At 44.5% G+C, this 24,384-nt stretch overlaps 1 protein-coding gene across 1 annotated transcript in view; it reads left to right on the top strand.

Annotated features, from left to right (window-relative positions):
• The window catches only part of RNF20 (ring finger protein 20), an 88,082-nt gene that overhangs the window by 189 nt on the left and 63,509 nt on the right, over nucleotides 1-24,384 (top strand). The window contains exons 2-5 of the mRNA XM_077454747.1: nucleotides 8,468-8,650; nucleotides 12,866-13,033; nucleotides 15,440-15,584; nucleotides 16,777-16,962. Of these exons, the coding sequence (XP_077310873.1) occupies nucleotides 8,525-8,650; nucleotides 12,866-13,033; nucleotides 15,440-15,584; nucleotides 16,777-16,962 (625 nt within the window). The 5' untranslated portion in view covers nucleotides 8,468-8,524. The remainder of the gene's footprint in view (nucleotides 1-8,467; nucleotides 8,651-12,865; nucleotides 13,034-15,439; nucleotides 15,585-16,776; nucleotides 16,963-24,384) is intronic.

Here is a 24,384-nt window from a genome sequence, read left to right as displayed (position 1 = left end):
GGGATTTGGGATGCCTGTGGTGTTGGAGGTAATGAATTGGGTAGAGGTGGGTGCAAGGCCTGAGCCGCCTTCTCCTCACATTCATCTATACTAGCTGTCAGCTGAGGATGTGCACATCCCCGGCCAGAACTATTCATGTCAGCACGGTAGAAATGCTTTAAAGTTGCACACATGTTTAGTTCTGGATGTAATGGAGAAGAGAGAACATTTCTGTGGGGTGTTTTATTTCTGTCTGTGACTACATTGGGTAGATTTCCTCCATTTCCTGTCCCTGTGACACCAGTATGGGAATTGAGCACAGTGGTTGTCACGGGGACATTTGTTCTTTTGCGCAAGTCTAGCGTCAGTTTCGAGGAGTAGGCTGCAGAGTGATGTTTGCTTCAGAGCACTGCACCCTTTACTTTAAAAAAAGTTTCTCAAAGTGACACTTCATTCATAACTCCGCATAGCAGAGTGGTGACATGCTTTGTGCTGCAATAGAATGCTATGTGTCTGCCTTTTACCGCAGCTCATCGCACCTCCTGGCTGTGTTAAGCTGGCCATAGACGGATCATCATCCGCTTTATTGGGAACTGGCCGAGTTTCAATCCATCTATCGGCAGGCTGGTTGTACTGAAGCTGATCCATCGATCGATCTCAGTACAAACAACCTGTCTGTTTATTTTTTTATTTTTGTAGCCGCCAGTAGTGATCATTGTATTTTGATGGTAGAAACCGCTCATCAGAACACAATGGCTCCACGGGAGGGATTACCCCATCGACACTGACTGCGTCGATGGGGGAATCGGTCATCATCATCTATACAGGATTTATATAGCGCCAACAGTTTACGCAGCGCTTTACAATATAGAAGGGAGACAATACAGTTAGAATAAAATACAAGAGGATTACAAGGGCCCTGCTCAGAGGAGCTTACAATCTAATAGGGTGGGGTAATCGGTTTTCTTCCCGTCAGCCTGTGTTTGAAGGAAAGAAAATTGCATAATGTATGGTCAGTTTTAGACCCCATACACACTGTTCGATTTTCTGAAGATCTTTTGTCTTCAGATTTACCAAAACCATATAATATGAGGTAAAACCTTAAGAGCCTCAATGTGTGTGCAATCAGGCAGGCCCTTGCACTACATGGTTTTGGTAAATCTGAAGACAAAAATCTGCAGAACATCTAATAGTGTGTATGGGGCTTTAGGCAGGTCATAGATGATGCATTTTCTTTCCTGCAACCACAGGCTGACGGAAAGAAAACTCCTTGATTCCCCCATCAACACAGTCAGTGTAGATGGGGGTAATCCCTCCCGTGGAGCCATTGTATTCTGACAGAGCGGCGCTGTCCCTGCCGCGAGAACACCGTAAATAGCCGCTGGCAATAATCGCATGCTAGAAATCCAACATCCTAGTGGTACCCAAGTTGATCCATCGATCGACTTGGGTACAATCAGCCTGCCCAGAGATGGTTTAAATCTCAGCTGGTCCCTGCTGAACCATCCAAGATGTAAACTGTCTGGCTGGATTTTCACTGTGAACAGGCACATAGGTTTTTAGTATACCCCGGCAATGATCCAGGATGTTAAAACACAGGTTGCCACACTGCATTAGAACTAGAGCAGCACGATTAAGTGTTAAAAAAAAAAAAATCTCGATTCAACCCCATCCTCCACGATCCTAATCAGCCATTTCCATGATTCTCTGTATAAGGTGACAGCCGAGCTGTCAAAAAATAAAAAAAGAAGCTGGTAAATGTTTATCAACGTTCCTCAGCGCTGAGAGATAGAGAAGAGATACAAAGTATATTTTAGTTACTAAACATCAAAGGAATTCATTTCTGTCTGTAAGGCCTCATTCACATGAGGCGGATCCGCTCATTTGATTTCCGCTGAGCCGGCGGATGACAGATCTGTCTCTGCTCACTGAGCGGGGAGGGACCCGTCAGAGCGCTGCTAATTCCTATTGAGTGATTGGATGAAAACGGACATGTCTGTTTTCATCAGATCTCATCCAATCCACCAAGACGGATGGTGAGCGTATCGCCATCCATCTGTTTGTAGCGGATCAGATGGCAGACGGGTGTCAGCGGATTTCTCCTGACATCCCTCTCCCCGTAGGAGTCAATGGAATGCCCACTCCAATCCACCTGAAAAACAGACATGCGGATCCGAGCGGGCTTGCCGTGTGAAAGGGGCCTAAGGCTTAATGTACACGGGATGTTTTACTTGATCTGTTTTATCTGAATGATTTAACTTGACGGATAGTGACCAACGTTTAAAAGTGTCAGTTTAGCCTCATTTACAAGCTGTTACAGTCATTTGGCCTTTCAAATGCCTCTGTCCTGAACAAATTTTTTTGCTTTTCAAAAAATGCTTCTAAACTCGCCTGCCTATAAACAACTCTGTGCATGTACCGATAAGGTAACATAAAACGCCCAGCTGCTCCTAAACGTCTGTTTACCAGCAGTAGTGTACATGAGGCATAAATTAGGTCAGTTTAACCACTTAAATTAGAACTATGGGCACGTTTTCTTTTTCTTTTCTTTCATTTTGTAGCAAATGAGGGTTATAACCCATGTCAGATTTTTTTTGTCATCTGTGTGCCATTGCAGAGATTTCCCTCCACTTCCTGTCCCATAGCCAAACTGGAAGTGAGAGGAAATCCCTGTAAATTAAAGCGGTGTTTCCACCCGCAACTTTTTGTTTTCTTTAAAGAGTCAGCAGCTACAAACACTATAGCTGCTGACTTTTAATAAAGACACTTGCCTGTCCAGGGAGGCTGCGATGTTGCCCCCCCCCCCCCCCCCATCTGTCCATCAGTTCGGGAGCAGGTTTCGCCATTCTAATTAAGGGAAACAGACAGTGGAGCCTTGCGGCTTCACTGCCCGATCTTTACTGTGCATGCGCGAGTCGTGCGGTGCTTTGTGAATGGCTGGCTGTCTTCTGGGATGCACACGTGTCCCAGATGGATCGAAAGTACAGGCTGTATTTCATAAAAAGGTAAGTTAGAAAAAAAAAAGAGCTAACCAAAAACAAGGGGTGGTCTTTCATTTAGGACCACCTCTCAAAAGTGGGTGGAACTCCGCTTTAAGGGAATTCCTTGGGGACCCCCCAGGTCATCAGAACTAGTCTTCCCATTGGAAGATTTTCCCTTATTACCTTTCTGGGAACAACCCTAAATGTGGGTTTACTTTCGCTCTTAATGATAATGGGGAACAAGACAAATAAAGAGGGGGGGGATCTCCCTAATGGGGACACAGACTGCAATTAAAACTGACAGGGGTTCTAATCCCTCTCCACTATGTCCAAAACCAAAAAAAAAATTACCTTTTAGTAGTACTTTAATGACTTAAACTTTTTTCTGACACTATTTACTCACAAGTTAAAGTCTATATTTTGTGGTACAAAATGACTTGGAACCCCCAAACGTTCTATATTTTTTTTGCATAGACCCTAGAGAATAAAATGGTGGTCACTTCAATATTTTATGTCACACTGTATTTGCACAGCAGTCTTTCAAACACAATTTTTTGGGAAATAATTCACTTCAATCAATTTAAAAACCAACCCTGCCAGTTCTCTGTTGCAGCCGCTACTTCCTGCTCTGTCTCATCTTGTTGGCTGTTGAGTAACCCTTGGTGTAACTCTTGCACACAAGTGATGGAATTAAAGGAGACGTTTGGGTTATATAATAAAGAAATAAAAAAAAACAAAAAATAAAACACCTTCATCCTTCTATGCTGCAGCTGTCCTATGATCAGCATGAATGCTGATCGATCCACTCTGAGCAGAGAGCGAGGACTATTAGTCTCCACTCTCTGCTCCACCAGTGCTCAACTGGGCTGGAGCAGCTTAGGCCAGCAACTTCAGGGAAGAGGAAGGAGCACCAACAATGAATGGCCCATAGTAAGCACATGGATAACGTCGCTGCGCAGTAACTCCAGCAGTTGTTGAGCATTCTCTTATCTCCCCTGACTGACACACAGGAGTTCACATGACTGGACCAGTGTGGCATGAAAATAGATTTTTTCCATGGGTTAGTATAGGGGTGGTAGCAATTTTTAAGCCCTGTACACATGGCCAGAATGTCAGGAGACATTTGCCGGTTAAAAAAATAAAAAACGACGAACATTGTGCCTGTGAATGTGTCGATCTGTCCAACAGAAGGCGATGGCAGAGAATGCTGATCAGAGTGTTTTGGCGGAGAATCCCTCCCGTAGAGCTATTTGTGTTCTCCTGGCGGAGGGGTATGGGGAGCCATACTTTCTGACTGAACACAAGGTGATTATTGCTAGCAGGTATAGCCCCTGGCAAGTATCTTATTAAAAAGCCAACATTCTGGTTGGACCCCAGGTGATTGATGGATCAACTTGGGTACAATCAGCCTGCCCACACATGGTTCGAATCTTGGCTGGTCCTTGCTGAACCATCTATGGCCAGCTTAAAGGAGCAGTCCAGCCTGAGCTTTTTAGGCTGGGCTTCTCCTATAGGTCACAGTAGTGCAATTAGTTTTGCACTTCTGTGAACCCGCTTTCAGAGGAGAGCGGTCTGAAATCTGACATCACTGGAATCAGTCCAGGTAGAGCTTCATCCCGACTTAGGAAGTCTGGATCCGCCAGCTGCTCCCCGTCCCTCCACAGCTCAGTGCTCCAATGAGCTTCGAGGAGCAGAGCAGTAGAGAATGCTGACTGACAGACAGCAGCTCTACGCTCAGGTAGGTGAGAGAACCGAGCCATCGGCGATGTTTGGTGGCTCGGCTCTCAGTGAAGAGGCGGTGGGGGACAGATGCAGCAGCCACCAAGGTAAGTATGAATAGGTAAAAAAAAAATAAAAAAAAAAACTTCTCTTTGAAGAGAAATCTGTTGATTCCCCCATCCACGCTAAACCATGTGGATGGATGAATCTTCACTGCCAGCTATTTAGTATTCTGACAGCGAACATCTGCGGTTGTCAGCGCCTGAACAGTGGTGGCATCTGACTGTCAAAATCTTCTGGGGAAGACTGGTGATGCTGGCAGGGAAAACTTGAATATTAGACCCCTTTCACACCACACCGCTGATAGCGTGGGCGGTAAAACGCCGCTATTTTTAGCGGCGTTTTACCGCCGGATTTGCGGCGCATTTCGGCCGCAAGCGGGGCGCTTTTACCCCCCGCTAGCGGCCGCGAAAGGGTTAAAACCGCCGGCAATATGCCGCAATAGCGGCGTTTTGCCGGCGGGATTACAGCGCTGCCCCATTGATTTCAATGGGGAGCAGCGGTGGAGGAGCGGTAAATACACCGCTCCTTCACCGCTCCAAAGAAGCTGCTGGCAGGACTTTTTTCTGACGTCCTGCCAGCGCACCGCTGTAGTGTGAAAGCCCTCGGGGCTTTCACACTACAAACAATGGTGCAGCTTCTTTAGGGCGTTTTGCAGGCGCTATTTCTAACGCTATAGCGCCTGCAAAACGCCCTGGTGTGAAAGGGGTCTTAGTGTAAATACTCCACTTTCACTTTAACAGAGAGAGTGGTGTCACCATCCTGACTGATTTGTCTGCATGATTACAAAACTGGATGGAATTACAAAACCTCCAGCAAATATTGTGACTGTTCACATGTGTATTTAAATCATGTACTGTATTTAAAGTGGTTGTTAACGCTTGCATATACTAGAGCAGATAGTAAATCCATTCAAAGTTCAGAATTTATAGTGTCTAAGCTGTCAGGGAAAAAAAGGAGGCAGAGGGCTGAAGTTACATCAGGAGGAGAGCTCTTAAAGTAGATTGGATGGAAGGGACAACCCCCCGCCCCTCCCCCTCTTTCACACAGAAATAGAGTTAAGGCTGTCAATCAGCTGGAGGTCCCTCCCCTGCCACTTTTTCTCTTGGTGTCAGGAAAACGTGTCAGAAGTGACTCTTGCAGGCAGAAGTGGCGCCTAGTGCTCTTAAATGAAAGTACACAGTATAGAGGGATATGCTTTGTTCATATTTCATGCTTGACGTTTACAACCACTTTTAGGTTCTATTCACACTTGTGCGACTTGGAGTGCAACTTTGCAGTCGCATCACATGTTTTCCGATGAGTAACATTCATATCTGTGCGACTTAATATAGATCGTATGCACTACTTTTTTCCAACTTTCTTGCAACTTGAGGGCCATAGACATGTTAATAGACTTTCGATGGTTGTGCAACAGTTGCCCATTATACATCATCAAAGTCGCATCCAAGTCGTACCCATCCAAAGTTGTTCCCCAAAGTCGCGCAAGTGTGAATGAAGCCTTACTGTGTGTATTTTATTTATTTTTTGCATCTGAGTACCACAAGTCAAAAACACTATTTAATAATATTTTTTATATTCAAAGAAAACTCATCCATGTATTTAGCTTTATCTTGCTGAGAAATAACTTTGAAAATCACCTCCCTAGCATTTCTGCTTGTGGCCATCTTAAAGAGGAAGTAAACCCTGATGGGTGTTACTTCCTCTTTGTTTCCCTGCAAAGGTAACACACAATGGGCTACTATGCATCATATCGCCCATTATGTGACACTTGCCTGCAGGAGAAGCCCACAATGTCCCAGTCTTCCTCGCTAGTAGCCAGTGTCCATTCTTCACCCCTCTTCCTTTCGGGGCCACGAACTCCGGCTCTGTGACTGGCCAGAGTCGTGCGACGTCATTACCGCACATGCACACGGGAACTGCCTTTTAATGGCATGACTCAAGCTAGAAACAGCACGGCTTGCCCTTTCTAACTCCGGCGAATGCGCAGAAGAAATCACAGTACGGCGATTTGCAAATATCTCCTAGACCGTGTAGGTCTGGGAGATATTTCCACCACCTACAGGTAAGCCATAATCTAGTAAGTAAGTATAAGTAAGGGCAGATGATTCACATAGCATTTACTTCCTCTAATCCATTGCCCTTAACTCAGGCATGCAGGTGTCCTGTCAGAAAGCCACTACCCATCAGAATATGTAATGGAAGTGACATTACGGCCATCTTTGTACACCCGCACTCGTCCACAGTAAGCAGCCAGAAGGCAGCAAGCGGACATCTTTTTACACCCACTGAAGTCTTGCATTTCACACTTACCAGTGAACTGAGCTTATATAGTCAAATACAGTATTTGGAAGTCCGTGTGACTGTTTTGATGTTGAATTTTAAAAGCATCAGCAAGCCTGTTGATGTCACAGGTTTGCTAATCTGACAGAACACCGCTGATTTTAAAATTCAACATCAAAATAGTGTGTGTGTGTGTGTGTATATATGTCTGCTCGGCGACTTCAGACTGTAGGCTTACTGTGGACGAGTTCAGGTGTACCAAGATGGCCGTGACGGCACGTCACTAAGGTTGTATTTTCTGATGGGTAGCGGCTTTCTGGTAGAACACGGGCAGGAGGGTGTGCATGACTAAGAACTCCACCCCCCCCGAAGGCCCCTGGGATGTATGACATAATTTGCCTAGGCCTGGGAAGCAGGAAGTAACTGAAGAAATTAAATAACTAAATTAAGAAAAAAAAAAAATGTAATATACTTTCCTATCTATTTACTAATGTTAGCAGCATGAGGATTAAAGAAAGTTAATATTGATTGAGAGAGTGAAGTTCTGCTTTTAAGTCATTTTACCCAATGCATTTAGATGAGTATGTGGTAACTAAAGTATTGATCCTGACCCCTTACCACGTGATCAGCTGTCAGCCAATGACAGCAGATCATGTGATGTCAACACAGCCGGTAATCGGCTATTTTTTCTCCTCGCGTTCGGGCCCATCAGTACCGACTTATCTGTCCCCATCAGTGCCACCTTAACTGTGCCTATTAGTGCCCACCCGTGCCGCCTCATCAGCGCATATCAATGAAGCAGAAAAATTACCTGTTTGCAAAATTTTATAACAAACTAAACTTTTTTTTTTTTTCCATTTTATTTTTGCTTAGCAAAAAACAAAAACCCCAACTGTGATTAAATACCAGCAAAAGAAAGCTCCATTTGTGGGGAAAAAATTATAAAAATTTAATTTGGGTACAGTGTTGTATGGCCGCGCAATTGTCATTCAAAGTGTGTCAGCGATGAAAGCTGAAAATTGGTCAGGGCAGGAGGGGGGTTTAAGTGCCCAGTAAGCAAGTGGTTAATTGAATTTTTTTTTTTTTTTTTTTCCTCTCTCTTTTTAGTATGAGAAAATAAGAATTGCTGTTGGGCAAATAGTTGCTGTGGTCACATAAAATGTTAGAGACTTTCTTTTGTTGATACACATGCTTCAAACACGGGATTGACATTTCAAGATCAGAGAAGAAGCAGAACCTGGCATAGACTGCACTGTATACTGACCTTCTCTTTGTTTAAATAAGAAAAGTGTACTCTCAAGATATCTAAATGTGTATTGTACAAGCTAATAATAAAAATAAATGTTATTTGGAAAAAAAAATGTTAGAGACTAATTGAGACTAGTCTGTAAACTGGAAATTTATAATGTAAAATGACCACCTGTTTAATTTTTCTCCATTCATAGCTTTGACGCTGGGCTAGACCCCCTGAGCCACTGATCTGTCCAATTGGAGACTCCAGGATGTCGGGCCCAGGCAGCAAACGGTCAGCGGGGGACACCTCTTCGGGTCCCCCAGAAAAGAAGGCTGCAGTAGAGGATTCTGGGACCACAGTAGAGACCATAAAGCTTGGCGGTGTCTCCTCCACGGTAACCATGTTTTGTGTGTTCATGGTTTCTTATGCTAATAATTTCCTTTTGATGGTGGCAAACTGTTTATTGCAGTTACAGGTGCATACTGTATACAGAGAGAGAGAGTGTTACAATAATGAAAATACTTGAAATATCAATTACACTTCATACAGACCAATAACTTCACCCGTGAACAAATATATTTTGGGTTAGAAGCATAACATTAAGATTTTACAAAACGCACAAATTCTGTGCAGTTATAGTAGCTGGAGCTCTAAACAGGATTGATACATCCAGCGAGAGGGGGAAAAAAAAAGACACCAAAAAAAGTACTTGTCTATGTAGTTTTACACAGCCTAACACCATGGACCATCACTATCATTGCTTCATATCATATTGTGGGTTGCTTTTGCTACCAATGTGTTTATTACTGTTTTTTAATTGTATTGTTCAGCCCATTTATCTGGGCATATACTATGATACCATGTTAACATCTTCATAATAAATGTTTTTGGCCACGTATACTACCTCACGCAAAGTCCCAAAACCCTTCTCATTTTTGGACCATCGCTATTTTCCTCCTATTATGCCAAAGGTGCAGCCACCTCAGAACAAATGGTTTAATACTAATGAAGTAGTTTAAATGAACATCCAAACTACATGAGTTGGGCAATAGCTCCATCCCATATAGGAAGGGTAGGACAGCTACTTGGGATCATTGCAGGTGAGACCCTGGGCTATCTGTCCCACATTTTATAGAACTTTGCCAGACAGCCTCTATACATGTTTAAACGTTTCTTATACTGGATGTTAGCATTGATGTAATCTACCCTGTTGAAGGTAACACAGACCTGCACGATTTGCTTTTTGTCTGTCTGGCCATTTTAATATTTCCTGGAGGAAGATAGAATATTATGAATTTAGCTCTAGATTTCCCACTATACCTAAAGCTCACCACATACATTAAAATCTGATGGGATATCTAAATGAGATTGTACAAAAAAGTATACAGTATAAGGATGTGCCTGAATGGATACAAATTGATTAGAGGCATCGCTAGGGGGGAGCGGGCCGCACCCGGGTGACACTCAGCATGGCACTGGATTGAGAGAGGAGTCGCAGTGCTCTCCTCTTCCTCCTTCCCCTGTGCACTCTGGTATCTCTGCTGGCAGCTGCTGTGTCTCCTTCGCTCCCTGCGATATTCGGGGATGGAGGAGACAATATTGTGAGGCAACTCAGGAGTCCCATAGCCCAGTGCCCGCATATCCTCCGGGGATCACAATCGCCTATTATTGTGACAGGCAGGCGGGTAGAGGTGCCAGGTGCCTATCACAATTGCACTGCTCAGAGCTGATGAATCCTAGGCTCCTCCTCCACACTGACAGTATATCCAGAAGTGAAGGTGGAGCCTAGGGGAAGGATGTGTGTTGATAGTCACGCTGATCTGAGGTCTGTGAATGTAGAAAGGGGAGATATACACAGGGGGGTGTGCGGGTTACACAGTAAGTGAGGTTGAAAAAAGACAAGTCCACCACCAAATCCAACCTATGTGTGTGATTATATGTCAGTATTGTATATTCCTGTATGTTGCAGTCATTCAGGTGCTTATCTAATAGTTTTTTGAAACTATCAATGCTTCCCGCTGAGACCACCACCGCCTGTGGAAGGGAATTCCACATCCTTGCCACTCTTACAGTAAAGAACCTTCTACGTAGTTTAAGGTTAAGTTTCCACTAGTGTGACTTTTCATGCGATTTGGGACTGAAGTCGCATGACAAGTTGCACCCAATGATTTCCAATTAGTACAGTTCATATCTGTGCGACTTCAAGACGCAGTGACTTCAAAGTAGTCCCTGAACTACTTTTGGTCTCACTTTGATGCGATTTGAGGTCCATAGACCTCAAGAATACACAGGCATTGCTTCAAGTCACGGCAAAATCACGCGACTTTGGGGGATGCAATAGTGGAAACGCAGCCTAAACCTCTTTTCTTCTCATTTTAATGCGTTTTATCCTTATTGTGGGGTCACCAGTACGGTATTTGTAAATTGAAATCATATCCCCTCTCAAGCCTTTCTTCTCCAGAGAGAATAAGTTCAGTGCTCTCAACCTTTCCTCATAACTAATATCCTCCAGACCCTTTATTAGCTTTGTTAACCTTTGTAAATCGCTCCATTTCCAGTACATCCTTCCTGAGGACTGGTGCCCAGAACTAGACAGCATACTCCAGGTGCAGCCGGACCAGAGTCTTGTAGAGTGGGAGAATTATCATTTTATCTCTGGAGTTAATCCCCTTTTTTGTAGCATGCCAATATTCTGTTTGCTTTGTTAGCAGCAGCTTGGCATTGCGTGCCATTGCTGAGCCTATCATCTACTAGGACCCCCAGGTCCTTTTCCATCTTAGATTCTCCCAGAAGTTCTCCCCCCAGTGTATAGATTGCATTCATATTTTTGCCACCCAAAATGCATTATTTTACATTTTTCTACATTGAACCTCATTTACCATGTAGTTGTCCACCCCATTAATTTGCTCAGCTCTTTTTGCAAGGTTTTCACATCCTGTGGAGAAGTTATTGCCCTGCTTAGCTTAGTATCGTCTACAAAAAGGGATTGCACAGGGGGGTGGGGGATTTGCTGATGCGCTAGCCTGCTCAGTGCCCTGGGATTGCTCAGTGATGCTTGGTAGCACTAAAGTTGTTTTTGCAGAGACTGTATGGTTAGATTGTAACATGAATGGTGGGCCTAAGAGACATAATTTGGGATCAAGAGTTGCTGGCGATCCCTTCATATCATGTAGGAATTGCACCACCCGTTTCTAAAGGCCTGAATTGTTAGACAGTCCCTAAACATTTGCTAGAGGTACCTATGGATCACGGATATAAATAGAAAGCTATAGATGTGCTCATATTCCAGTAATACTGGTGTCTGGTACAGCATGTTCTCTGAAGGATTTAGACGTGTAAATTGAACATTTTAAGAAAGATAACTTTTGTGAACCTTCAGCGCTTCCTCCCACTTCTCATCAACTGGACCCAGTTCTCTTTCCCAGGTTGATTTCTTGAAGTATGCAAGAGCGTTTGGGGTGATCAACAAGGGTAAGATTGGGGTAATTTCTGTGAGGAGGTGGCATGGGTAATAGTAATCGCTGAGTGATCAGGGAGGTCACCCAGGTTTGACTCAAATTGGGGTTGGCCGCGTGCCTTACATAAAAGGAACAGTATAGCACATGGTATTGGAAGGCCACAATTTGCTTTTAGTTGAAAAGACTTTAACTGTCCCTCATGTATAATGTGGCAAAGAGAAGTAATGTTAAAATGGCTCCTGAACCCTGGACCCGGAATCGGTCAAATTTCAGCAAGATTTACATTGTGCCAGGGGCGTGTAATTGAGTACAGAAACATTCAACTTGGTGAATGACAAATCTTATACAACGTTTGCTTGCCTTAGGAGGTGCTTATGTTTTTTATAAGAAGGTGGGATATATATGGCACCCCCACTATGAAGAAAACATTGCACGCAGGGGCCATGTCATGTGTGTTGCCATGATGTGGCGGCATTCCCTGCAGCATTTTCCACAGAGTCCAGGATTCATCTAAATCCTCTTCTACCCTGGTCCTGTTTACATGTGACCAGATTAGTGTTTGAAAGTTAAGGCCCCATACACACTATTCGATATTCTGCCGATTTTTGTCTTCAGATTTACCAAAACCATGCAATATGAGGTCAAACCTTAAGAGTTTCAATTTGTATGCAATCAGGCAGGCCCTTGCACTACATGGTTTTGGTAAATCTGAAGACAAAAATCTGCAGAAAATCTGATAGTGTGTATGGGGTCTAAGATTGGATGTTGCAGACCCAGATTTTAGCCCCCGAAGGGAAGAGAGAGAAGGTGAAATATATTCCTTGTCACGTTTTAATCTTTGTAGCTATTTTTCTGTTGACTTGCATCATCTCTTTAAGGTACAGCCAGCAAGCCTTAAACCCCCAGTCCTGTTTTTGTGTGCATGACAGAGGGGGATGTAAGGCAGGTCATAGCATGTTTTATTTTTTCTAAGCTTCAAGCTTTACCTCGTTCTTGTTTCCCTTTAATCTCCTCAGTGCAACTAACCTTGCTCTCATAACCTGACATGGTTCTGAGGAGAATGACTGGTGGGACGGTCATTGCCCAATTCTTTATTCCCCTTTCACAGTATGACAAGTGTTCTCTATGTATCACATTGTTGTCTTCCTCAGGAGGAGCAGGACCTGCGTACCCTGCAGGTGAAGAATAAGAAGTTGGCTGGCATGCTGGACCAGAGACAGGCCATAGAGGATGAACTTCGAGACCGCATTGAGACCCTGGAGAAACGGCAGGCCACAGACGATGCGTCACTTCTTATAATTAATCGTTACTGGAGCCAGGTCTGTGTCTTTTTGCATTCAAAATAATTCACGATTCTTAAAGGGACAATATAGTGATTTTTGTAGTGAGCACATATTTTGAGCTGCAGTAACTTTTACATGCTTACTGTTACATATTGTATTAAAGAGACCCTGCTGCTGAAAGAAACCCATATTTTTTTTTTTTTAAATGATAGGCCTCAAAATTTCAAGTTCTGAGCTACTAGCCAGGCCTCAAGGGTTACTCGCCACCAGTTGTCCCACCCCTAAACACTCCCTCACTTATCTCATGAACTACCCTAAAATGTTTTCTTCTAACAACTTTATCCATGCCCATCAGTGCAGCCTCATCTGTGTCCACCAATGCTGCTTACTTGTGATGGGGAAGAGAGGAGGGGAATTGAGGGCCTGATGATTATAGCTCCGAGGAACATCACAGCTTTCATTTCAATTGCTGTATGTTCCTTCCGCTCACCGTCACATATAGCCCCGCCTCCTGGCGGGGGAACTTTGATATATGTTGCACGTCCTGGGATTGGATGGGTGATCTGTCTATTGAAGTCCCCAGACAAAGGAGGAGGGGCTGTATGTGGCAGCGAATGTGGGGAACATACAGCAATTGAAATGAAAGCTGTGATGTTCCTCAGCGCTCTGATCATCCGGCCGCCTGCTCTCCTCTCTTCCCCTCCGAATGGCTCTCAGGCAGTCCACTCTCGCCAGCCCTCAAATTCCACTCGCAAAATGCGAGCAGGCGAGTGGAATTTTTGAGGGTTGTAATATAATATTTTAAGTGTTTAACCCCTTGCTGCCTGTACACATATATGCGCCCTCACTGAAGTGGGTCTTCTTTGAGGCCACATATGAGTACATGTGCAATAAGATATAAGGGCGCCAAACTGACTGAATCTCTTAACTTAAAGCGGTTGTAAACCACTGAACCCCCCCCCCCCCCTCCACAAGACAATAGCGTAATGTGCTAGTATGCATCACATACTAGCAAATGCGTTTGAACGAGGCCCCCCACAGAGCGCCCGGTCACCGCTGAGGGAACTTACCATGTTCCCTCTGCATTTCTTCCGGGTTTGCTGGTTCCGGGGCTGTGAGAGCGCATGCGCCGCTAATGTTTGCATGCAAGGTGAATATCTCCTGTAGGTTTAGGAGATATTCATTTTACCTACAGGTAAGCCTTATTATAGGCTTACCTGTAGGTAAAAATGACCAAGCAGAGGATACAACCGAATTAACCCTCACTAAGCAATACAAGGCTGCTGTCCCTTTTTAGTGCAAGCGACACTATAATAGTATAAACATATGTGCATGTTACTACACCTACTTAAATTCCAAAAATGATAAAACTGGTGCTCCAGCTGAAAAAAATCATAACATATACCACTGCTTGTTTCTTTATACACATGGACTTTATCTTTATGAACAACATTTTATATCTATGTGTTTTTCCTTTCTTGGTACCATTAAAGTTTGACATGTATGGTTGTATTTTTATTTTTTGAGGGGGTAAATATGGATGTAGTCCGCTTATGTTAGCCACATTTTTTTTTCTTTATTTTTGATGTCTATTTAAAGAAAATACTGAGACTATACAGCACATTTATAAAGCTCAATAGGTAAGCAAGTTTATGTAAGAATAAGCTTTTGATTATCCTTGATCGCGTTTTATTTAATTACGGAGTCAGATTTACCAGGTTGGGCAGAGCAATCTCCCTGCACAGAAGGACACTACAGCGAGAATTCCTCAGAGGTGTGCTTTGTTTCCCTTTTAATAATCTGTGCCATTAATATCAAAAGGGTCATCATAATTACATTTTGTTCTTCTGGTTATTAATTGATATTGGTTGGTTATCTCAGTCCACTTGGTATTGACTTTGGTATATAGGTGTAGTTGGCAAACAAAATGCAGGTATCCCTCTACAGTGCCCAAGAATGAGACCCCCCTTAAGATGTTGCCAAACATGTCTTAAAGACATTAAAGGAGCTAATGGCTGTATGACCAGTGGGAAACTTCAAAAGTTTCCAGGGAAGAAGCCAACTGTGTGCCCAAATACTTCAACTAGTTCCAACCAGAGATGCTGTATGTGAGAAAGAAGAAGGCGAGCCCTTTAACAGAACTTCACTCGGCATCCTTCCACTGCATTAGGCTTCTTATCAATGTGGGGGGAGGGGGGGGTGCACACCAATCACCGAGGCATCAGTCTGAAAATCATCCAAAGTATTCTCAACGAAAGCAAGGAGTGCAAGCTCACTCATTCAGCTGGAATGTAGAATAAATATATATAACGTGTGTGTGACTGAGTCATTTGCATCTATCCAAAACTGTTATTGGTACTGGTTTTTGATAGACTGGCTCCAGTCTGGTCTGTCTCCATCCTCAAAGTATATAGATCATGTATGTTTTTTGTCCTCTTTCAGTTTGATGAGAATATTCGTATCCTCTTGGGACGTTATGACTTGGACCAGGACCTGGGGGAATTTCTCACGGAACGCAAAGCTTTAAGTATTCCAGAACCAGAACCAGACTCGGACAGTAACTCTGAACGCAAAGACAGCGAGAGAGGTGATTATTTACATCATATGTAAGCCGGCAGCTGCAATCAGTAGAAAATGTCTTCTCTTTATTAGGAAAGTTATCTTTCTTAAAGACCAACGTTACTCGCCCTGTTTCCCCCCCCCCCCATTTTATTTTTTTTAAATCTCCCTCTTACCTGATGCTGGGCTGTCCTCAATTCAGATGCTTATCCACCTAGTGGATCCAGCTTTATCCTGTTGCAATTCTTGTCAATGTTACTACTGTGCTGGTCCCACGCTGCCATCTTCCTCTGTGATGTCATCGGGAGGAGGTGATCTCTTCCAGGTATAGACAGCCTCCTCCAGATGATGAGCCACCAGGCCTACCCCACGGTTCCTTTTAATGCATGGGAACCAATACCTACTGGGATATTTGACATGCATGCCCAGGAGACTCTGGGAATAAAGAACATCATTCTGACCTACACCAAAATAGAGACTGGGGGGGGGGGGGGGGGGCTGGTTGACATTCAGGTACTTGACTGCTGTTTGCATTTTAGCATAAAGTATTATGTCAAACTAAAAAAAAAAAAAAAAAAAATGGTATAAAAATTGGGTTCATAAAATTTCTCTAAATCTTGTTGGTGCCAAACTACCAATATCTGAACACCATTGTATCTAAAATCTGTCAAAAAACATGTAGCTATCAAACAAAATTTGAGTGTTCATCCTTTTATGGGTAGTAAGAATTCCCCTTATCAATTAAACACTTTCCAGTCAAAGCTTGTTTTATTGTTATAAGTTTCCAAAAAGTCTATGAATTGATACCTCAAATATCTGTACTGACACGCCAAGTTTCATAGATTCATAATTAGTTAGGTTGAATAAAGACACCAGTCCATCCAGTTCAACCTGAGTGAGTGTCTACAATTGTCCTCATCCCTGTACATTGCACACTCATGTTGGTCCATACCCTCAAGGAGCCCACAATCCAAGGTCCCCATTCATATACTAGGGCCAATTTTACCTACCTGCATGTCTTTGGATTGTGGGAGGAAACCGGAGTACCCCTCATTGATATCCCATTTTATTCTTTATGGGGTCCAAGAATGGCACAAAGTAAATTTGGTTGTCATAAAAGTGGTACTTTTGATATTTGGTTATAAAAGCATTGTACACAAATCTTCTCTATGCCTGTCCTGTGCCACTCACCTCTTCTTCTTGGTTCCTTCTCTATGTAGGTGAAGGGGTTCCAGACCAGCCCCTCTCTTTCCTGGCTACTCTTGCCAGCAGCAGCAGTGAAGAGATCGAGTCTCAGCTGCAGGAACGCGTGGAGTCTTCACGCCGTGCTGTTGCGCGCATAGTGTCGGTGTATGACCGGCTGCACACACGGCTAGACCAGCTCTCCTCCAAACTGGACAGTACAGGTAATAATCGGCACAGATAGCTGCTGAAGTAAGAAACCAATTTGATATCGGCTGGCATTTTTTCCAGTGGTGGTTAGAAATTTAAAAGGTGAAATCTGTACCATGTGGTCTTTTAGTCAGGTTTTTATTTGTCAACACCCACTTTCTCCTTCATGTTTTCACAGGGGCAGGAAAATAATTTTCTCACTTCTGGTCTCTGTTGGGGGTGGGGACAATTTACCACAGGGCAGTAAATGAAAAATGCCAAAGAAAACATTGTCAGAATTTTAATCCGTCCTTCGAGTGTTTTTGTCGGCATTTGCCTCACACACAGGTTGGAGATTACCCATCGCTTTATGTTCTACAAAGATGAAGGGAAATCTCCCTAATGCTAAAATGAGTGTTGACATTTAGGATGTAATACACAGCAAACTTTTTATGTTGTCAGCAGCACTTGGGTATGGCCAGCCCATGACACTACCACACTGTCCTTCTTATGTCTTGCAACTTCAGATGTTTTAAAGCGGAAGTCCACCCTAAAATGGACCTTCCGCTCATCGGAATCCTCCCCCCCTCCGGCGCCACAATTGGCACCTTTCAGGGGGGAGGGGGGTGCAGTTACCTGGATAATCCAGGTAAATGCACCCACTTCCGGGATAGCTCTCTGCGGAAAGGGGCGTAGATTACGCCCCTTTCCGCAAGTGCCCGCCCCTTTCCGCAAGTGCCCCGCTGCCTACTGAGAAAACACACAGATCCCAGAGGCAGCGGGGACCGTCCTTATTGCGCAGCGCAGCTCGCGCATGCGCAGTAGGGAACCGGGAAATGAAGCCGAAAGGCTCCATTTCCTGATTCCCATACCCAAGATGGCAGCGGCAGCACCCGAGAAACAATCTACAGATCGTCTTCGGGTGCCGACATCGCGGGCGCGCTGGACAGGTAAGTGTCACTATTTTAAAAGTCAGCAGCTGCAGTATTTGTAGCTGCTGGCTTTTAAAAAAAAAAAAAAACGCGGAGTCCCGGCGGACTCCCGCTTTAAGGCTATGAAAGTTTTTCCTAGCTAGTACATAGATTGCTGCTCTTTAGGAGACATTTTCAAAGCTCAGTGATCAGTGCTGTGCCTATTTCCAAGTGGGTGCAGGTAGAAGCATTAGGTACTGATATTTTCATCCAATTAAAGGGAACCATCCTAGAAAGAAACATGGAAGCTACCAGTGCTGATTTCTCACAATATAAATTGTAACTTCTTGGATCCCTTTTGGCTTTAAAGCTGAACTTCAGGCGAACGGCTAATTATACAGATGAATTACATATTTGGGAGATGTTTTACCTGCCAAAGAATTACATTTCTATCCCTCCTGACCTGAATTTAACACAGCTCTGCCACTAAGCCCGGCCCTGAGATTTCTCAGCTGCAGTTGGGTAATGCAGGTTTTGCAAGCTTTTGTCCCTCACTAAGATTGTGACTGGACAGTAAAAAGAGAAACAGCAGACTGATGAGGTACATTTTTATTTTTATTTTTTTTATCACTGACTCAGATATCTCCTCTTCTCAGCATGGCCCTTGTTGGCACATGAGAACTACAGCACAACTGATCCTTGTTGTGTGTTTTACCCTGTCCCAGCCTGACCTGTATTGTACAGAGGCTGATGCCAAATCAAATCCAGGTGTTTGCATGGTGTACAAAGGCTATTCACAGTGTTCATTTGGGCAGCGAGTTTCGTTTTAGTCTTGGGTCTAAAATGGCATTTTAGTTTTAGTCCCATTTTACATTTCCAGTGCATTTTAGTTAAATGAAGCACTTCTCTAGAATTTCAAAACCCATTATACACTCCTGGAGTTAAAAAACAAAACACAAAAACAACAACCTAATGTTATTTATGGTTTGAACAAGCTACACAGACACAGATTTAATCATTATATAGTGCTGCACAGTGCTGGATGGTGGTCCGAGGGATGGCCTGTAATACACAGTGCCCTGGATGCCACTGCCAGTGGTCAGAGGAGGCCTGTAATGCACACACAGTGCTCTGGACGGGCGGTGGTCTGAGGGGAGGCCTCAGGCCTGCTGTAATTGTAATGTACACTATTAATACACACTCACAGTCTGCTCTACTTTGGACGCTGGTGCCTGGCGGTCATCTCGTGAGCCGAGTGGAGTGGGGCAGCCTTGTCGGGACTCTGAAGGCCTGGCTGTAATGCACAGACAGTGCTGCTCTGGTCTCTGACAGTGGTAGAGGTGCACACAGTCGCTTTAACTCACTTGCAGGGAACGGAAGCAGGCGGAGCTCAGTGAAAACGGAAGTTAGTTCATGATGGTAAACTTCCCTACCTCAGTATTTTCAGGACACAAAGTTGGGCAAATAATCCTTACTGGGTTATACGCTATCTCATGGGCAGCACAGTGGTGAAGTGGTTAGCACTTTCACCTAGCAGCAATAGGGTCGCTGGTTCAAATCCCGACCACGACACCATCTGCCTGGAGTTTGCATGTTCTTCCTGTGCCTGCGTGGGTTTCCTCCCACGCTCCAAAGACATGCTGGTAGGTTAATTGTATCCTGTCGGAAAAAATTGGCCAAATATGTGTATGTTGTATGTATTTGTAAGCGCGTCGGGACCCCATGGGGTAAATGCCCACGCTATACCACAGATGGACACCAACGGCAAAAAGCGCCCTGCGGCGATTCAGTTTGCATAGGTAGCGCTATACAAGTCACTCATTCATTCATTCATTCATTCATTCTGATGAATGGACACTGGTAAACAAAATCTTAGATAGGAAGTCTGCCCCTATATTACCCCTCCCATACAGGAAGTATTTCATTTTTTTTTTTTACCAGTGTCTGTAAGCTGGATGGGCATGTTTGAGCTCTCACTCGCTCCAGGTCCCAAAAACGGTTCTTAGCTAAATTAAGAAATTGACGTTCGGTTCCATTTGAGAAAAGCATAGATGCTTAAATAGATTGTACCCAAGCCTTGCAAAGAAGGACCCTGTTGACAAGAAACTGGAGTCACTATTAACCAATTTAAGACCGGGCCTCTTTTTTAGATGTGGTGTTTACAAGTTAAAAACTGTTTGTTTTTTTGCTAGAAAATTACTTGAAACCCCCAAACATTATACATTTTTTTTTTCTAACATCCTAGAGAATAAAATGTCGGTCGTTGCAATACTTTTGTCACACTGTATATTTGCGGAGCGGTCTTACGAGTACACTTTTTTGTATTAAAAAATAAGACAACAGTAAAGTTACCCCAATTTTTTTTTAATATTGTGAAAGATAATGTTACGCCAAGTAAATTGATACCCAATATGTCATGCTTAAAAATTGTGCCCGCTCGTGGAATGGCGACAAACTTTTACCATTAATCTCCATAGGCGACATTTAAAAAAATTCTACCGGTTGCATGTTTTGCGTTACAGAGGAGGTATAGGGCTAGAATTATTGCTCTTACTCTACCGATCGTGGCGATACCTCACGTGTGGTTTGAACACCGTTTTCATATGCGCGTGCTACTCGCGTATGCGTTCACTTCTGCACACGAGCTTGGCGGGACGGGGCACGTTTAAAAAATTTTTAATTTTACCTTTTTATTTTTATACTCGCTTGTCTCCATACCTAGCAAGGAGACGGACGTGATCTCCTCCGGTAACTCGGCGGAGGGCACCGGTTTTCAGCGGGAGGGGGGCCCCCTCTCCCGGCACCGATAAAAGTGATCTCGTGGCAAATCCGCCGCAGAGACCACTTTTATCTTGTAGGTGGCCAAACACGGGGTTACCAGGGTTATGGCAACTAGCTTCTGCCATAACGATATCCATCCCCAAAGTAGGGACGTACATCGGCGGTCGGCAAGTGGTTAAGAGCTTCCTTTTTCTTTGGGCGGTCCAGCTATTCAGCCAGCTGTCGCAGTAATAGCAATCTGCCAGTCTCTAAGGGATCAGGTCAGATGGCCTGACAGGCCTAACCAAGAGGAGGATCCTGCTGAAAATAGGGTGTTTTGCTGTAGATTCCTTGAAGGACTCGATTGCAGCAAGTCTCTCATCTGACTCTCCTGTCTGTACACATGCGCAGACTTGTGTGGCTTAAGAACTGGTCAGCCGGGCTTCCTTGAAAGAAGTTGTTGGCAGGCTTCCCCTTCCATGGGGAATGCTTGTTTGGTGATGATTTGGACAAATATATCCAAAAGATTTCTGGACGGAAGAGCTCTCTACTTCCTGTGAAGCGAAGGACTAGGCGTCCCAAGTTTAAAACCTCAAGTACTGCTTCTTCAGGTGTCTCGGCGCCAAGACAGTTCTGCCACCAACAGGGTGCTAGAGCCAGGAGCAAGCCACAGAGCCAGGGCCAGAAGAAGCCCTGGGTCCAAAACTCTTCTAAACCAAGCCCTCCTTTTGAGGGGGACTCTCCCACTCCATTGCGGGGGGAGGGGGGGCTTCTACACTTTACGGACATTTGGAGAACAGAGGTTGAGGTCGAGTGGGTCACCTTGACAGTATCCCGGGGTTACAAGCTGGAATTGCAGGGGTTTCTTCCTCAGAGGTTTTGAAGATCCAGCGTTCCTTCAGGTCCTCCAAAAAGAGACTTATTGTTTTACTAGATCATTTAGTGCATCCGGGAGCGATTCTACAGGTTCTTGTATTTGAAAGGGGCCTTTTGAGGGGACTTTCTAGCCTCCATCGATATCCAGAACTTGTATTGTCGGGTACCTATCTTTCAACCTCATCAGAGGTTCCTCCAATTTGCAGTAGAGGAACATAATTTCCAGTTTGTGGCTCTGCCCTCCAGGCTTGCCACAGCACCCTGGGTGTTTACAAAGGTCCTAGCACCTGTAGGAGGTCTTTTAAGGACGAGATGACTCTCTGCAGCCCTAGAACAGAGCATAGCCTACACAGTGCGGTGTTTAAAAAAACTCAGGCTGGGTCATAAATACAGAAAATTCAGCCCTGAGGCCAGCTCAGTCTCTGATTTAAGTCTGATCCTAGATACGGTCCAGGCAAGGGTATTTTTGCCACCCGTAAATATCTGTGCCCTCAAGGATCAGGTGCGTAGGTAAGAGGCACAAGGCAACCCTCCATTTGGCTCTGTATGAGTGTTCTTGGAAGGATGATGTCCTCCTTTGAGGCGGTTCCCTACGCCCAATTCTATTCCAGGCCTATACAACCAGACATCTTGTCAACTTGGAACAAGAGTGCAAGCCCTGGATTACCCCATGTCCTTATCTCCTCGGTGCACATAAGCCTAAGCTGGTGGCTGCAGGATCAGAACCTGAAAAAGGGAAGATCCTTCCTCCTGGTGTCTTAGAGAGTACTAACCCTGGACGCCAGTCTCTCTGGCTGGGGAGTGACCCTGCAAGGCTCACAGTTCAGGGGAGATGATCAAAGACAGAGCAGAGCCTGCCCATCAACATCTTGGAGTTGCAGGTGGTGCGGACGACCCTATGGTCCTGGATGGTGGAGCTTCAGGACTACCCTATGAGTCTGACAATGTTACTGCAGTGGTTTATATCAACCACCAAAGCAGTACCAGGAGCTGTTCAGCTAAGGAGGAGGGGAATCGCATACTGGCATGGGCATAGGGACATGTGCCAGTTCTATCGGTGGCCCATATCCTGGGGGTAGAGAACTGGAAGGCAGACCATCTCAGCCACCATCAGGTCTGCCTGAGGGAATGATCCCTACACCCAAACGTGTTCCGGGAAATTTTCCAGCGACGGGGATGGCCAGATGTCGATCTATTGCCATCCAGGTTCAACAACAAGCTACATCAGTTTGTGTCCCCAACAAGGGATACCCTGGCAATCGAAGCAGATGCTCCATGGAGCCAGTTCACCCTGGTTTATGCTTTCCCCCCGATCCCTCTCCTTCCACATTTTTTGCGCAGGATTCAGGAAGAGGGGGTTCCAGTCATCCTAGTGACACGGCAGCCTGACCCAGAAGGTCCTGGTTCCCAGAGAATGTGAGATTGGCAGTAGACGGGCCATGGGCACTTCCACGCCACCCCAATTTACAGTCTCTAAATTTGATGGCATGACTATTGAAGCCAGGGTGTTTGAGGATCGTGGCATCTCGGGACCGGTGGTGTCTACCCTAGTGAATGCCAAGAAACCGGTAACTAGAAAGATCAATCATAAGGTCTGGAAGACTTGTATTGCTTGGTGTGAAGCCAGAAAATGGCATCCTCCAGAAATACGTGATTGGGAGAATGCTTGCTTTTCTACAGTTGGCTGTGGAAAGCAGATTTGGCTTCAAGTACAATCAGGGGTCAGATTTCAGCCTTGTCAGGTATTCATTCAGGGGCCTTTAGCCTCCCATTCACTGGTCCGAACCTTTATGCAGGAGGCAACTTGTTTTTGCCATTTGAGCCTATCGAGGAATTCCCATTAGTCTTGCTGTCATGCAGGCTAGTCTTCCTGATGGCCATTACCTTGTGTAGAAGGGTTGTGGAATTGGCGGCCCTTTTCATGTAGGGAACCATACTTAATCCTTCACCATGACAAGGTGGTGTTGCGTCCTATTCCATCCTTCTTGCCAAAGGTGATGTCGGCCTTTCATTTGAATCGGGACATTGTTTTTTGCCTTCCTTTTTTCTCTCCACCTCGTTCTGCGGAAGAGAGACTACTGCTTTCCTCGAAGGTAGTCCGAGCAGTCAGTTTATTTGTCTAGATCTGCAGAGATCAGAGGATCAGACTCCTTTTTTTGTTTTACCAGAAGGACCCAAAAAGGGGCAGGAAGCTTCCATTGCCCATTGGATCCATCAATTGGTCATTCGTAAGACGTAAGACCTCATTTTATCAGCGGTGGGGGAACCTCCTGGGCTTTTTGCCATCTGGTATCTGTGGCTCAGATTTGAAAGGCTGCTACCTGGTCTTCAGTGCATCTGTTCACAAGATTTTATCAGGTGTATGTTAGAGCAGCTGAGGATTCGGCTTTTGTCCCTGGTGTACTACTGGCTACTGTATAAAGTCTGATGGCTATTTTGGCAGGGTGTCTCACTCCCCTCAAGGCTATTGCTCTTGGACATCCCAGTAAGTAAGGAATAATAGCCTAACTTTGTCTCCCGTGATGTATGAAGACAAAAATAGGATTTTTTCATCATATTTACCTGTAAAATCCTCTTCTTTGAGTACATCATGGGACACAGAGGTCCCTCCCCTCTTTTGAGGATTCAGTGTTTGCTACAAAACTCAAGTACTTCCTGTATGGTAGGGATTATATAGGGGCAGACTTCCAGTCTGAGACTTTGGTCTACCAGTGTCCACTCGCCTAAATATGGCGTATAACCCAGTAAGTAAGGAATAATAACCTAACTCTGTCATGTGATGTGATTGTTTGTTTGTTTTTTGTTTTTTTGGCCCATTTTCATTCGTTAACAAAAGCGGATTTGATTTTCATCATAGTTTGTCAGTAGCTGAAAATGTACTGTACGTGTTTTATTTTTTTTCCGTTTTCG

This window comes from Lithobates pipiens, unplaced genomic scaffold (assembly GCF_037356315.1).
Source record: "Lithobates pipiens isolate NorthernLeopardFrog02 unplaced genomic scaffold, aLitPip1_a1.2 Scaffold_25, whole genome shotgun sequence".
NCBI classification, from domain to species: domain Eukaryota; kingdom Metazoa; phylum Chordata; class Amphibia; order Anura; family Ranidae; genus Lithobates; species Lithobates pipiens.
The sequence above is the reverse complement of the archived record's forward strand: the minus strand, read 5'-3'. Positions and strand labels throughout refer to the sequence as shown.